General features: G+C 42.7%; 1 protein-coding gene across 1 annotated transcript in view; it reads right to left on the bottom strand.

Moving 5' to 3' along the window:
* Positions 1–469: 469 nt before the first annotated feature.
* The window catches only part of col6a1 (collagen, type VI, alpha 1), a 30,762-nt gene continuing 13,850 nt past the window's right edge, over positions 470–17,381 (bottom strand). Inside the window, exons 24-35 of the mRNA XM_083929201.1 lie at positions 16,294–16,329; positions 16,056–16,118; positions 8,780–8,845; positions 6,561–6,596; positions 6,192–6,228; positions 6,037–6,045; positions 5,797–5,930; positions 4,396–4,502; positions 3,241–3,427; positions 2,954–3,125; positions 2,701–2,730; positions 470–2,523 (exon numbers count right to left, since the gene is read on the bottom strand). Of these exons, the coding sequence (XP_083785327.1) occupies positions 1,919–2,523; positions 2,701–2,730; positions 2,954–3,125; positions 3,241–3,427; positions 4,396–4,502; positions 5,797–5,930; positions 6,037–6,045; positions 6,192–6,228; positions 6,561–6,596; positions 8,780–8,845; positions 16,056–16,118; positions 16,294–16,329 (1,482 nt within the window). The 3' untranslated portion in view covers positions 470–1,918. The remainder of the gene's footprint in view (positions 2,524–2,700; positions 2,731–2,953; positions 3,126–3,240; positions 3,428–4,395; positions 4,503–5,796; positions 5,931–6,036; positions 6,046–6,191; positions 6,229–6,560; positions 6,597–8,779; positions 8,846–16,055; positions 16,119–16,293; positions 16,330–17,381) is intronic.

Below are 17,381 nucleotides of genomic sequence, written 5' to 3' on the forward strand. Positions count from 1 at the left end.
TCTGGGTTCACTAACTACGTTGTTGGTGCTTAATTTTATGTGTAGGGACTCTTCTCATGCTGCTGCAGAGGTTTGGTGTTATTTTGAGCAGTATTGGTGGTTAAAAAAGACGTTTTAATGCCTTCACTGCACTGCCCCGAGCTAATCAGTGTTAGCCACGTACGGCTGTTAGCGACTCTCCGTTAATAGTTGTTACACGGAAAAAACTGTATCGATGGTTTATTTGATGTATGTAAGTGCCGATAAAGACCATGGTATGAATTTGCGCAGGAATTACACTTTAAGGCATGAATATATGAAATGCGTCTTAGTATCCTATTGTGTGTGTGTGTGTGTGTGTGTGTGTGTGTGTGTGTGTGTGTGTGTGTGTGTGTGTTCGTGTGTGTGTTCGTGTGTGTGTGCGTGTGCGTGTGCGTGTGTGTGTGTGTGTGTGTGTGTGTGTGTGAGGACAAAACCTGAGCTGAGACACTTTGGTGTAGCAACCTTTATTGAAGGAGCTCTTACAACACGACTGAGGTTTTTAATCCCCAGGTAAAAAATATCTTCTTTAACAACATGGGTAGAGGCTGATACACTAAGACTAATAGCACCACAGATAATAACAACAACAACAACAACAACAGCTCTGGGCCACTGAAAACAAATCTGAAGGTGTGAAACTTACAGCTGAGGGGATCTAAAAGGGAACACACTGTTTTCTGTGTGCATGTGGGTGTGAGGGGCTCACGGTCCCATTAGGTTTCTTTTCCAGCCTTCAACCTTGACAGATGTTTTCCTACCTCACTGATGGAGCAACAAGGTGTGTGTGTGTGTGTGTGTGTGTGTGTGTGTGTGTGTTTGACAGAGGCCTCTCCGCTGCACAGACAAGAACAGGTTTTTATCATTCTGTGATTTGAACCAGTGACCTGTTTATGTAACAGTCACAGTCAAGGCTACACATGAAATATTACCATGATGTACACACACACACAAGCCACTCACATACACACACACTCGGGCAGAATCATACATGTTGAGTCCAGCTGTCGTGTCCTCATTGGTACCAGGTGATGTGCTGATGGGTTTGACTGATGTCACGTCCCTGTTTTCTCTGTCGGTTTGATGATCTAATCTTTCAAGTGATGTCGGGTGTGAGTTTGTCATCGGGTCAAAGTCTTTCCAACTGACCTTTTCAACATGCTTTTAAAAAAAACAAACTAAAATGAAGTTGACTGGCCAATCATGCACCAGCCTTCCACGTTAACAATCATTTAGGTACAAAGAAGCAAATCCGACACCACTTGAAAGAGTGGTAAGAGCTACGGAAATGAGTCCACATTAAACCCTAAACACAAATCCTTCGAACGGCAGGAGCTCCAGTCCTGGAGAGACAGGAGGGCGCGGCCTTGATGAGCCATTTTCAGAGGCTTTCACTTGCTGAAAGTGATGCAGGGAAACAGAATACCTGAGAAGAAATCAGCTCAATGCATTTTAAAAGCTAGAAATGTAGTTTCATTGCGGCCATTACTGATGGCTCTCCAGGACTGAAGCAACCCCTTTTAAAGTGGGACTTTTTCCCTCTGAACTTTGCTTGCTAGGCAGTGTCTCCAAGTTGCGTACCGTCACCACGCGCTCTTAAACTCTCAAATTATTTAGGTTAGCACCATCACTTAGGTTCAAGTCTCACGATGCCACCATAAGAGGTGGAACTTGTACACAGCCTGAGACAATCTGCCTTGAAGGCTCAACTCAGGGTAAAAAAACCAATTAATTTCATTAAGACATTTCCATTTGTCTGCCACACAATCATTCGCCATTTTGTGACATTACTTTTTTTTTTTGTACTCGAACACAGTGTATTGTAAATGAGTGAGACTGAATATTCATATTGGGACTAAAAATCTAAAGCGTGTTGGTCCTGTTGTTCGAGGCCCTGCCCTCATGGCATGGACACCCTGCGGGAGACCGTTTGGTGGAAGACCCCGCGGAGCAGTGAGGCGTAGTCCGGGACGCGGAACAGGTGGCGCTGAGCGTAGGCGATGTCGTCCCGTCGCCCCTTGCTCACCAGTGTGCGCAGGTTGGCCTCATTGACTTGGCTGCCGACGGCGATGACAAACATCTCCACCCCGGCGTCCGACACCTCACGAACACGCTTATCCAGCAGGGCCTCAGTGACGGCCTGAGACCTGCCGTCAGAGAACAGCAGCAGCTTCTTCCTGCCTCCCGATGCGTCCCCGCGGCCGCGTAAATTCTTAATGGCGAAATCCATGGCCTCTAACACGTTGGTGCCGTCGTTTTGGAAGACCGCCTCTTCAGCGCGTTGAGACAGCAGGGTCAAATTGGTAGTTGGCGACTGCTCCATGCGGGCGCTTCGGCTGTACTGGCCCAGACCCACTTTGACAAAGGCGCCTCTCTTCCTCTCGGCAGACAGGAAACGGTCGGCCAAGCGGCGCACAAAGGTCTTGGTGGTTTCGAAGTGCTTCTGGCCGACGCTGGCCGAGCTGTCCATCATCATCAAAATATCAGAACTCTCAGAGAAAGAGACTGCAACAAACACAGGCACAGTTCATCAGATCAACAGCCGTACAAACAGAACAGAGAGAATCCAATGTGCAACACGGGCCAAATAATATTTATACAATTTTCAATCCTCTAGACTGTTTCACAGGTTTAAATTGTTGGTTTGTTTGTTGAAACATTGAAAAATAAAAACAGACTTACTGGGACATTTGTAGTCTGGGCACTTCTTATCTGAGAACAAGGAGAGAACAACAGAGGTTAATAAGTCCCTTTATTTAAGAATGGTACAAAATATTTACTTGATGTGTGTGTGTGTGTGTGTGTGTGTGTGTGTGTGTGTGTGTGTGTGTGTGTGTGTGTGTGTGTGTGTGTGTGTGTGTGTGTGTGTGTGTGTGTGTCTGTGTGTGTGTGTCTGTGTGTGTGTGTGTGTGTGTGTCTGTGTGTGTGTGTTTACCTTGACAGATTTTGGACGTGAGGTTCTGGAGGAAAGAGTCGTCCAGCAGCTCTGCGTAGTTGTCCAGGACAAAGGAAAAGCCTGGTTTGGGGTCGACCTTACAAACCAATTCCCCAAGCTGCTCGTTGTTTGGCTCACGGCCTGAGTAGTCCTTCACTCCTAAACCGCCCACCTGAAGAGGAGCAACCAGGTTTTTAAGTTTAGTGGGTACTTCTGTATTTCAATTAAAGGGTCTACGGGTACAGCACGGACGCTTAAACGTGTCTATCTAGGCGTAATGCACTCACCCGCAGGTCTTTACCACAGAGTATGTTGAGGGGAACTTTGTCCCTGGAAATATCAGAACGTCCGTCTGTGAGAACGATGACGATTTTGTTCTCGTGTGTCATCAGTTTGATTGTGTTCTGCAGGGCAAATTCAAGGGCCTCGCCTGTGTACGTGGCCTCAGCCAGCCAGTTCAAGTCTCTCACTGCCCTGCACACACACACACACACACACACACACACACACACACACACACACACACACACACACACACACACACACACACACACACACACACACACACACACACACACACACACACACACACACACACACACACACACACACACACACACACACACACACACACACACACAATCAAATCAATGGCTTTTTCAGGAAATTAAAAAAGACTCCAACATGCAAATAAGAGTCTGGGTTGTGTTTTAGCCGAGCTCAGTGCAAACATTGGGAGCAGGGCGAACAGTTAGGTCAGTTTGAAATTCTTATTTCCAAGTAGCGTTTTGTTAGCATTTCGCATTTAAAGTGTGAAACAGTTGTTGACCCACATTGAGGCCTTGTCCACACATACATGGGTATTTTTTAAAACTGAGCTTGTTCGATATATTTTAGCCTTTTTTTTCCCACACAAGCTGCATCTCATTCGTTGAATCTGTTCATGCATCCAACAGTAGTTCCTCCCCCTAACAGCATTTTTTTCAGTTTGTTGACAGATTAAATAAACAAGATCCAATATTATAGTTATTCCTTTTTAAAGAGACCAGGCTAGCTGGGCTCCGCCGTAGTTACACTATCACATAAACAGGCGAAGACATTTTTTAAAATCTTCTCTTGTGATTCTTTGAGGAAAGGCCAATTTGTTTGTTTCCCAAAATGTGTAACTTTCTTTTAAACTACACAAATGTGTGAATAAGAAGACGTTGCGATGCACTTTTGACAGAGCCAGACTAACTGCGTCCACTTTCTGGGGGGGCAGATTCTGAATTAGATGCAAAGAGATGATATTATAATTAATCTCCTCACTCTTAATAAAACAGCAAATAAGAGACGACACTGTTGAAAATTAAAAAAAACACCGAGTTGGCAAATAAGCAACTTGTGGAGAGGAAGCCAGAGGAGAAAATGTAGCAGGCAGGGCTCTGGTTTCATGAACTCACTGTTTAAATGCGGTGAGGCTGGCGATGTTGCTGCCCAGTCGGACAACTTCTTGGGCTTGCGATCCACTGTACTGGACCACACTCAACCCGGACTCATTACCTGCAAACTGGAAAGGAAAAAGCACTGCATGGTGACCGTGTGTTTTGGTCTGAGAATGTGTGTGTTATGTCTGTAAGCATGTGTTTTCCTCTGTCAACATTTCTGCGTCCCCACCCATCCTGACTAATTACATCCAAAGTGGAAGAGGAGAGTCACTGGAGAGACATAAAAGTGAGTTCCAAAAACCCAAACAATACGTTTAGTCACACTTTCTATTTTGAGGTCTCCTCTCAGGCCACTTAACTTCCATGAAAATGGATTTCTCAACATTTTCGGTGTCATTTTGAACAAACAAACACGATCCACAAAGGGTCACGTGCCAGTTCTCCAACAGAGCAGAGTTAAAAAGGTGTGAACATTTCACATCATGATTATATCGACCAAAATGATCACGGTAATCAGTGATATCAGGGTGTTACTGAAAATGAAAATGTGCTGAAAATGTTAAAAAAAGTACTGGTAAACACCAAGTTTTATAAACACAAATACAATGAATTTGCATAAAGATTAAAGGGTGACCATCTTCCGCACTAATAAAAACTAAAATACGTCCACACTTCAGACTTAGACTTTCTTTAAATGCTAAAAAAATCTGTCACTGCCTTCGGCCATCGACACAAATCAAACCCTCGTTGCTGCGCCTTAGAGACTTGCTGACTTTGGCTGATTTCCTAGTATTTACCATGAGTGTTTTCTCAAAATGCAGTAATCAATCATAGTTGATTGATTGAAATTTTTTTCGAACATGTAAAATAAAACAGAAAATGATGATGTTACATTTCACACATGGAGGATTTGCTGTTGAAAATAACATGAAAAGGAGCGAGAAGAAGTGTACACTTATCTAATCCCAATCCCTCTTCATAAATCAATTTAATTAAGCTTCCTTAGTCATAATTATTATTATTAACATTTTCATTTATTATTCTTTATTATATATATAAATTAACATATCCTTAGAAGTTCAAATATATACTATAATTTCTTGCACTTTCATGAAGCTATATATATATATATATATATATATATTATCTCGTTATTGATATATTATAGTATCAAAACTATAATTTAATCTAGAAATTCCCCCTAAAATAATAATATCAATAATGAAAATACAGCTAAATAAAAGAATAAATAACAAACTACTTGAATAAACCTGTTTTAATGATCCTTAAATGTTTAAAACGGTAGTGATAACCATCTCAGGTGCATCATTTAACCTGTAAACGTCTCATCCCTGCAACAGAGGCGGTACAACGACGGATAAATATGACACACAGTGAAGTGAAATGCGACTTTACCTTGAGTTGCTGGTCTTTGATCAGTCTGTCTACGACTGTGACGATGAAATCTTTGGCGAGGGCAAAGTTGGTGGCACCGATACTCTCCGAGCTGTCCACGATGAACGCCAGGTCCATCGGTGCGCACTTACACTCTGGAGACACACGCAGAAACACAATCACAAAGAATCACGACAAACCATCCGAGTGCGATAAAACAATTACGATGATGACTTTGTCTCGGACTGAGCGCAAACTTACCACAACAAGCTGTAGCGTGCGGAGGACGGAGAGGAAAAACACACACAAATTAATTAACCTTCACATTCTTCAGGTTTCTTCATCGCACTGAGTTGAAAAGGTCAAAGTGTTTCACGTGTACATGTGGTTTTTATTCCTGAGAGTGTTTAACTTACAGCAGAGCTTCATGATGATATCCAGAATTTCACATTCCTGCAGAGAGACGTGGATGGCGTGTTACAGTATACTTTAAAGTCACATTACATAACTTTATGCGCTCTAGACTGTGTCGAGCTGCTCCAGAATGAATAATAAAACATGACAATGGGGATATTTTACTCGGAGGACTGGCCGGTGTGAGGAAGGCTATGGGGTTTTTGCGTACAGGAAATTGAATGTGTGGCTTTTGGACTGAACATACGGTGTCGGTTTCAGAGTCAAAACTAACCCGGACGCAAAGGGGGGATTAAAAGTCCGACCTGTCCTGTGGAGAAAATGAGGGCGAGGGTTCAAGATTAAAGGGAGTAAATTCTTTTTATACTCACATCAGTTCCTGCTGGTCCAGGAGGCCCGGGAGGTCCCTGAACAGAAAAGGGCGAACGAGTGAGAAGATAGTGGGACTAAGTGATTCATCAGCCTGATAGATGTGTTTATTTGTAAAAAACTGTCCAGACAAAATCTGGTTTTACTTTAGGATGACAGAGCAAATACAGGCAGACTCTTTTTTAGTTTCACTGGAATAAATAAAAATAAAAAAAACGGAGAGTCTTGTTCGGAAAAACCATCACTCCTTCAGCTGCAAACCAGAATCCCTCAGTCACTGAACCCACATCCGCACCCACACATTTGTGAGCGCTGCTATCTTTCTGCAAACATGTGAATGCTCTGAGAGTTCATTTCCACAGCATTTTGTTGTTGTTGTTTTCCCACTCGGCTGCAAGAAAGAAACCCATCTGTTTTGTTTTAACGGACATTAAAGTCAGTTTAAGAGAATTCTTTTCTCTGACAAACACACCAGCGTAGCTTTCATGTGCACAGACACACACACACAGACACACACAGACACACACAGACACACACACACACACACACACACACACACACACACACACACACACACACACACACACACACACACACACACACACAGACACACACACACACACACACAGACACACACACACACACAGACACACACGCACAGACAGACAGACAGACACACACACACACACACACACACACACACACACACACACACACACACACACACACACACACACACACAGACACACACACAGACAAGAGTGAGAAAGCGAGAGAGACGGACGTTAATTGTAGACGAGAGAAACTGTCCCGAGAACACATGACGCAAACCGTACGTACAGAACTATGCAGCAGAGACACAAGCCAGAGGAGGGGTGGAAAGAAGAGAGGGAAAAAAGGGAGGAGGAGGAGGAGGAGGAGGAGGAGGAGGAGAGACAGAAAGAAAGTAGGGAAAGTGTGAGATGGTAGCTTGAGGACTCATGTCTTCATGTCCAGTGTTATATTAAGATCCAGGCTTCATCTTTTTCACATGATCCAGTTCCACTTCACTCACCAGTTGATGAAAAAGGAAAAGTAATGACGCAGTCTTCCCAACGCACTGTGAGTCACACGAAGGGACGCCATCTTTTATGTTGTTGTAAGAAGTTTGATGTGAGATTTGCTAACCTTAAAGTGGAACACCGGCAAAATTGGACCCACTGTCTTTTTCAGCATTAATATACATCAAATAAGCCATCGGGACAATCTTGTTCTGTTGATCACCACACCACACTGTCCCTACACACAAACAAAGCACCAACAGCGTAGTCAGCGAACCCGGAGTTTATTAAAAAACAATGCAATGCTACAAGCTTCACTGGAGTTCAGTTCTCGGTACTCGGTACGCTCCCTGTCTGATGTTCCCTGGTCACATACAAACCGGGAAACATCGGACCCTTCACTTTTCACAGAAAGGGTCCCATGTTCCCCGGTTTGTTATTTTTTCCTCAATCAGTGCTGAATTCCACTACAAATAGGCCGATGTAGACCCTAACCCTACCCCTTACCGTAACCTCTAACACTAACAAAATGCTAAATTAAATCAGCGGAGGCAGAGGCTTATGCGACCGGGGAACATAGGGATGACCCCACAACACGGACCTAGCTTTCTGCAGAGGCTTGTAGCACTGTAAACAGTCTTTTTTTGTTGTTGTTGGTGCTTTGTTTTATGTCTAGGTAGGTTCTCATGCTTCTGCAGAGGTTCAGCGCTGTGCCCCGAGCTAATCAGTGTGAGCCATGTCTAGCTGCCAGCGAATCTTCAGGATTTCTCTGTTAAAAGGTGATCACCCCACAAACTTCTCTCGGTGTCGAAAAAGACCATGGGTGCGTGACACACTTTACAGCCTCACTGACGTTTGTTGGCACCGTGACAACTGACATGAAACGCCAATTTTCTCTCAGCAAACTGTTCAATGTCCGTTCTCCTCTCGTTCTTTTTCTGTGGGTCTACTTTGCACGCGTGGAGAGCAATGTCTAAACCTGCATACACACGTAGACAAACCTACAACACACTCAAACACTCACACACACACACACACACACACACACACACACACACACACACACACACACACACACACACACACACACACACACACACACACACACACACACACACACACACACACACACACACACACACACACACACAATCAGCTCATCGGCGCCGTGGTTTTCTTACCGGGTTGCCCTCGGGTCCTCTGTGACCTTTGGCCCCTTTAGGTCCTCCAGGTCCTGGTTGATTGTTCTGTGAAAAGAGAAGATTAAAGGAAATTGAGAGAGAGGCCCAAACCTGTATTGAATTTCTTTACAGAAAGTCCCTCTCCACTAAACATTGTTTCTTCTTGTTCCTGCAGTTGTTTGAGCTTCACTGTGCAGAATGACATCCGTGCAGTTTTCATAGTTTCTCTGTGCTCATTGAAAATTCTGATTTAAAAGGGACGGGCCTTACAACTAGTGTCGGAGTCATCCTGGATCCAATATTGAACTCATGGTAAATGTACTTTTATAGCGCCTTTCTAGTCTTCCGACTACTCAAGGCACTTTCACACGACTTGTCACGTTCACCCATTCACAGAGATGGCAGTGGACATTTCTGTATGCGGACTAGGGGAGCTGGGATTCAAACCGCCAATCTCTCGAATTGAGGACAACCCACTCTTCCTCCTCTGAGCCACAGCCTCCCCCACTAATTCACACACACATATGCATATACAGTATATATATAAGTGTGATGTGGAAAATTAAAGCCGCAGTTGCACGCAGGAGACGTTTTGTGTCTTGCAGTAAAAACTTAAGAAGTGGAAAACAAAGGTATTCATACATTATGGAATTTTTTAATGAGGTAGGAGTAGTTTTTGGAAATATTACTTTTTATTGTGAATAAAAAAAAAAACATATCAAACCCACGTTATTATTACAAGCAGACTATTTGTTCATGACTTAATAGATGTCTGGAGGGGATCTTTAATAAATGTATCTTTCTGAAAGATGGAAACACTTTCTTAACGAAAAAAAAATGAATGTGCACTCCTGTAAACGTTAATCACAGTCTGGGTGTAATTTGCATTTTCATGACAATGACGGTGGCTTTGTGTCTTGCAGGTGTGTTTTATAAATTGGGAAATTACTCAAAATATTAAATTAGCTGCATTCATCCAGTGGCTGCAGTTACTTAACCTGACTCTCGCCAGATGAATTTAGTTCCTCCTTGCTTCACACATATATATGGGATCGCTTCATAGCAAAGTAATTTGCCTTATCAAAAATCCTTGCATATGATTGGATTAACAACTTGTCCGTCATCTTTACTGATGTGCTACTTCAAACCAACCCGTGACACTGATGAGAGCGACGCAGGGAAAAGCCGAACCTGGTCGGGCGAAGGGCGAAAACATGGTTTCCACCAACAAAAGCCTTCAGAGCCGTTCTCTGAAGAAGAAATATTGGCTAGATTGGACGACACGGATGAAATAGCAGCATTGATGTGCCTCTATGTGAGCCGGCATTGTTGTCTTAATAACAACAGTCACTTCTCCGCTACGTCACATCTATAAAAACCCCGCCCGGCGGTCCTGATCGGCTCAACCACCTAAAATCACTTTTCTAGGCGGAGTCATGCTGGAACGAAATTCATCTGGCGAGAGTCAGGTTAGCAGTTACCAAGTTACTACACAGAATATTTCTCATCCATAAAAAGTTTACCTGTGTGGTAGTGCATGGACATTAAACTAATTAAAAGATTTGACTGCATTTCAAACTTATTTCTAAAAGGCTGCAATTGGTCGCAGAACATTTTCAGACGTGGAATCAACATATCACAGCACTTTGACAGGGAATATTCAGTCTGAGAAAAGCCTCTGAATCCATTTCAAATCTTAAGTGAGGCCAGGTCTGGTCCTGTCTGCTTCGCTATCTGTCACACCAGAGCAGCTGCTGGGGAAGAGAGAGAGCAGCCAAAGCCCTGCAGCTGCTGCACTCTGACCCTGTGCTGATCGCTGTGAGATTAGACGGTCCGAGTGTGGAGAATAAAGAGCTTAAACACTGTAAATCAATTTAGGACAAATTACACCATCTTTAAGTTCAATGTCTCCACAGAAACTGTAAAGACATGTGGGGCATCTTGGTTTGAGGAGTGGGGAGACAGCTGCAGATCATTTCAAAATGATGCAAAATGACTAATTGGGAGCAGATACGGTGCATAATGAAGTTACGAAACGGCTTTTAAAAAATGGCTTGTAAACATGTGCAGATTGAAGCGTAGTGGCTGTTTTCAAGAATGTGTTTACTCATGTGTCAATACTGGACCCTTCAAGAGGAAAGTAAAGAAAAAACTAAAAAAAACGTTAACTGAAAGTTTTATCCGCACAGTTTTCAATCTGTTTTATTTGTAGCTCAACATGCCAGACCAGGGGTAGGCAATTCTGGTCCTGGAGAGCCACTGTCCTGCATGTTTTAGGTTTCTCCCTACCCTAACACACCTGAGTCTAACAATAATCAAACTGTGACAAGCTTCAGCTGCTTGATAACGAGCAAATCATTAGACTCAGGCGTGTTAGAGCAGAGAAACCTAAAACATGCAGGACAGTGGCGCTCCAGGACCAGAATTGCCCACCCCTGTGCCAGACAGAGATGAGATGGGGAGGGTAACTAACCAGCACTATCTAAAATAAGATCTGCATTTTGAAACAAAACCAGTCTCCGTCCACACAAGCATTTTAGCTCCGTATCATATTAAAATGCATGAAAACGCGTGTTACGTCACCATTTGCGTACCCTGGGCATGCAAACAGGAAACGCAAACAGGTTACGAGAACAGGATACAACGTTCAAGGTGGAGCCCCGTTCACTCCTATGAAAGCTGCTGAGTGACGCATGAAGCCAAAAAAGTTCAAATTCCGCGGCTAAAATTACCCGGATGAGCGACGCTACTAACGCGTTATGTGCTCGACACAGCAGACGCACCAGAGACTTCTGCAGGTCGGGCCGGATACTTTCGGTTTATCGATCTGGCAAACTTCTAAAATGATTTAATCGCGCGACTCTTCTAGACTTGATAAATATTATCGGGCCGAATAAAACAAATTCGCCAGTCATTTCACGGGGTTTGTGATGCTCTAAAAAAATGTATCCGCGGATTTACAGACATCTATTTCGCCAAGTCAGTGGGAAAAAGTATTTTTCGACCCAATGGCATCACGTGAACGTCTCGCAAGTGTTGCATGAGGGTTAAGGTTAGGTTGTTATGGTTGAGCATTGAAATTGAATGGTTAGGGTTAGTTAAGGTGGTCAGGAAATGTGCAAATCTAGGGTTACCATCTAGACACGACCTTGGCCACTATGTCAAACCGGCTTTAAAGTCCAGCGCACTTCCTTGGAGCCTGCGATTTATCAATTAATAAGACAGAAAACACTTCAGAGGAAGAACAGTAATGACGAAAGGAACAGAGATTTCTTTACTTGGACCGACAATGAGGTGGAACTTTTACTGAAAGTCATGAGTACAAGGTGGTAACGGCGATAAAAACAATAAAAAAAAACAGATTGGGAGTTGTTGCAAAGTGAATGTAAGCTGAAGCGGGAGCATTATCCTTCGCTGGAGACACCATGGAAAAGGAAGAGTAGCACCCACACAAGAAGGATGAAATCACAAAAGGTATGTCAGCCACTTAACTGATATAACAGACCTGCGCGGGTGTCTGCGTCATGGTTTCTAAAGGTCTACAGACTAAAATCTTCAAACTTAAATGGGCCTTTTAGGAGTGTGTGCAGTGTGGACGCGTGGCGTTATCGTAGCATTTTTAAACGCAAACGTAGTAGCGAGATGAAGTCTATCTGTCTTACTTGTGACTCAATATTCCAGACATGAAATGAGACGTGGAGAGTCACAAATCGCAATAAATACTTTTTTTTCTTGCTCTTTCATCTGAGATGGTGCTGTACAATCATCTACTTACAGTGGACAGAGAGAATAGGTAATGTCAACCACCTGGCTTTAACACACACACACACACACACACCCACCAACCCACACACACACACACACACACACACACACAATTGGAATTATAATATACACATTTTTGACAAGATACGACAAACAGTCACATCTGGCTGTGTGTCGTCAAATATGAGGTCAGGACATGTATGTGTGTGTGTGTGTGTGTATAACTGTGGAGGATATGACCCGTGTTCTTTACATCACAGTGTTTGAAGTTCGAAATGCGGAGTAATAGAAACCGTGTGTGTATATGTTCATGTGTGTGTGTTCTTATTCAAGGCTGACAGCAACTCTGTGTGTGTGTGTGTGTGTGTGTGTGTGTGTCTCAGCTAAAAAGTTAGAAAGGTGAAAAAGTCAAGAGGTCCGTCTCCACCTTTATCTTGTGAGACACGCCCTCCCTTGCCCTCTGGCCAGAGAAAGTTCAGGCAACAAAGTACATGCCTGCACAGTGTGAAAATATTCAAACAATTTAAATTAGAAGTCCTGTCGCTCAAAGATCATAATGAAGCCGGTGGCATTGGATTCTCTGAACATGTTGTCGGCCAGTTTCAGGTCAAACCGTTTCTTCCGCTGCTCTGTCCAAAACCGTGAATGGACGAGTGTCAAACTTGTGGAAACAAACAAGTGACTGTTCAGAGAGAGACGGATATAACAGACCGTTAAAAAGAGGAAAAAAAGAGTTGTATGAATGCCTTTGAGGATAAGTGGAATGTAATGGATTCATTTTTTCCAATGAGATGATGTATTTTTATAATGGACAGTGATGGACTGACGAGTGGAACAGCAGCGGAGGGAGGATAAGTTATATTTGGTGAAAGGAAGTAGTTTGACATTTGGGATATTCCCTTATTTCATGATGAGAGTTACATGAGAAGACGGATACCAGGCTCATGTAATGTCACGTTAGCATAGCTTAGCATAAAGACCGGAGACGGGGAACTTCTAGAGGCTCTGGAGGTTGGGCTGTGCAACTCATTTGAACTTTTGCATGAATCAAAAACGTCTTAATTCGTGAGCTTTATGGTTTGCTCACAGCATTTCTGCACCAAGCCCCCACCACAGCGACTTCCTGGTTGATCCAATACTGAAGTGCCAAAACTGCAGTTATCCAAGTGTCCAGTAGGAGTAGTTTGCACAATAGAGCAGTTTCTCATTGACCCCCCTGTTAAACAGGCCGATTTCACAGCAAAATTAAACCTGTTTAAGGCCTGGTACAAAGAAACATTCTAGTCTGTATGTTTAGGTCATATCTCCATGACAACACTGAGGTGGGTGAATTTTCTTTTGTACCAGGCTAGTTTTTATTTTATTGGAGGTTAAAGTTTATGAATAATTAGGGCCTCTTGAGTGACCTCTAACCCCGGGCCCTTACTTCTCCTGGGAGGTAAACGTCAGCCAGATGGACGTATCTCCCTCCCCCCAACATCACATACATGCCCTTTTTTGGTAAGAGGAAATGAGGCGGAGTCAAAGACTGACAAGATGGCGACTCCCAGAGGCAAGTACGATTGGACAAAGTTGAGAGAATGGACCTCGACGGAGAGGCTACGTCCATTTTTTATACAGTCTACGGTGACGTAACGCCAACTCCTAAAAATCCACGACATTCACGCATCTGCACAAGTTGAAATGTTTTAATTGAAGAAAACAAACTTGTGCAAGTGATGCAAAGCAAAGCAAATTTACGCGCCCGCTGTGAACAACATATGACAGGTGCAGGGAGGCAGGTTTTCGTCAGAGCTATAGGCTGACTGGTCACCCCTGGTTTCCAATCTTTATGCTAAGCTAAGCTAACCAGCTGCTGACTATAGCTGCTAATCTAACATATTTATTATTTTTATAAGGTTTTAAACAATAAAAAAGTATTAAAAAGAGCTTGTGACTAAATCTTGAAACATCATTGGATCCTTAAACTGTCGTACAAGGTTTCTAGCCGACTGCAACAATATGAGTGTTTTCAATCTTCACAACTGATTCTTGGTGAGAAAGTGAAAACTCATATTTCCTAAATTGTCAAACTATTCTTTTTAGTTAAAGTGCTGGCAACAAAATGACACATAATTCACCCAAAACACATAGCAACACTCATATGGGAGCTTTTGTCTGATTTGCCTCATTTACTTTACATTCCTGAGAACCATTTTCCAAAGTAACCACGAGATTATAGACTGATTGGGGCGCGGTGTTGATGATTTGTATTTCCGTAAGAGAACCAGTCTAGATAAGTCGACGGAGAAAAACAAACTTTAAGTCATGCTAAAAGGGGGTGAAATGGTGGTGTGGTGGTTAGCACTGTCCCCGCACAGCAAGAGGGTTCCTGGTTCAAATCCCCGACTGGAAGTTTGCATGTTCTCCCCATGTCTGCATGGGGGTTCTCTGGCTACCTCCCACAGTCCGGAGACATGCACGTGTTAAGTTTATTGATGACTCTAAATTGCCCGTAGGTGTGAATGGTTGTCTGTCTCTGTTTGTTTCTATGTACCCTGTGATAGACTGGCGTCCTGTCCACGGTGTACCCCGCCTCACGCCCGATGTCAGCTGGGATCGCGACCCCCGATAGGGACAAGCGGTTGAAGATGAATGAATAAGTAAGCGGTTTCCTCTAGTTCACAGTCCTTTAACACAGCTGTTGAATCAATTACAGAGTTTATGAGATGCTTCCTGTCGCTGCTCAAGGAACGGCAAAATATGGAAAAGGTAAACATCGGTGGCAGAATGAGTGAATTATATTTGCGCGGAGAGCCACATCTAATCCGGCTCTGTGCTGCAGCATTCTAGTTTTTTGATGAGTGGTAAACTGATCTGACACCGTAAATCCAAAGCGTACGACGTGTGACTCCTCTCGAAGAGAAGAGGTCAACGTGCACTGATGTACGAATGGGCGAAAGTACAAACGTGCAGGAATGTTTACGCCGTGAAACGTGAACCTTAGAAATTCAATCATTTTAACGTAAACACGACCTTAAACATCAAAACGGAGGGTTAAAGTGTTAAAACGGGTGGTCACACACATGTACAGTTACACACACACACACACATACTCAAAAAGAGTGATGCAGTGCATTCTGCTCATTTCCTGGTATCCTTGACAACGACATATACACAGCTGCATCAGCTCAAAGCCCTCTTCCCCAAAGACACACACACACTTTTCAGATCCACTTTTGAAAGCATTTCCAGCTGCAGAACAGAAGGAGAGTGTGAGAGCGAGTGAAAGAGTAAAGTATGTGAAGGGCTAATGCACTAAACCAAAAATTAAAAAGAAATAACACATTATCATATATTTATTGTTATTATAAGTTTTAAAAGAGACCAGTAAAAAAAGAGATATGTAAAGGCGCCTATAAGATGAGACTTGTGACTCACATCCTGTCAGCGCTTTCTGCCAAGAAAAGGACTGAGGAAAAGATAAAATGAGATCAAGAGCGCGGAGCAAAAAAAAGACAGACAGACTCACATCTGGGCCTGGATCGCCGGCGTCTCCGTCATCTCCTTTGGGTCCAGGGGTTCCCTTGCCACCCTGAAGGTCACACAGCAAACGTCAGAGGTCAAGAGGGCGCATGAGCACGACAATCGATTTCACACGGTTGGCAGTGAACTTCAAACATGGACGCTCGTGTTCAGTGTTCGTGTGAATGTGAAGTAAGTCTCGACTTAAAGTCCAAGTTAAAATAGAAATTAAAAACGTAACGTACCGGCTCACCAGCGTCTCCACGGGGCCCAGGATAACCCTAAAAAAGAAATAAATGTTCAGAATATACATTTACAGGGAGCACAGTGTGTCTTACACGATGATTTGTCGATGAATCTGTTGATTATTTTCTCATTTATCAGCGAGGAGGGGGGGGGGGGGGGGTGGATACATTTACCCAAGTGCTGTACTTAAGTCTAATTTTGAGCTTCTTTACTGGAGTTTTTCCATTTTATGCTGCTTTAATCTTCTACTCCACTACATTTCAGAGGAAATATTGTATTTTTTCACTCCACTACATTTATGTCAAAACTTTAGTTACTTTACAAATTCAGATTACTGATACAAAATATAAATAAACTCATGATCATGATTATATATTATTATAGATTAAGGTACCCAGCAATATAAAAGTCAATGTGTTCCATTTTTACTGTAATGCAACATCACAGTCATGAACTTATTAATGCAACAGTAACTATAATCTAATTATATTAAATATTCACAAATATAAGCACTTTCTAAGCATTGCAAAGTTTTCCCAGCATCTTACAGCTGCGGTCAATGGCATGTTTATGTACAGTTTGTACTGATTAATGCACATGAAAGAAGACGTTACTGTGCTATAATGTTTGGTGACAGCTCTTTATATAAGGGCGTCAAATGGAAGGAAAACACGTTTCAAAATGTGTCACCTGTAAGAAGCTTGGCGATCTATATAATCTACATTTCAAGCACTTTATTAAAACCAATGAGTTCTTTTATTTCTTAAAGTACATTTTGATGCAAATACTGTTGTAGCTTTGAATGCAGAACGTTTACTTGTAACAGAGTATTTCTACATTAGTATTGTTATTTTTACTTAAGTAAAATAACTTAGTGGTTCCTCCACCACTGAAATTATCCGGTTAGTTGTTTGTTTCTTTAAAATGTCACAAAATGGTGAAAAATGTCAAACACTGTTTCCAAAAGCCCAAAATGACTTCCTCAAACATCTCAAGTAAAAATATAGACTTTTTTCCTCTTAAAAATCTCATTTAACTATCAAAAACATTGGTGAATATTGCTCATACTGAAGATAATGTTTGCTCT

Source organism: Echiichthys vipera (genome assembly GCF_963691815.1).
Source record: "Echiichthys vipera genome assembly, chromosome: 15".
NCBI classification, from domain to species: Eukaryota; Metazoa; Chordata; class Actinopteri; order Perciformes; family Trachinidae; genus Echiichthys; species Echiichthys vipera.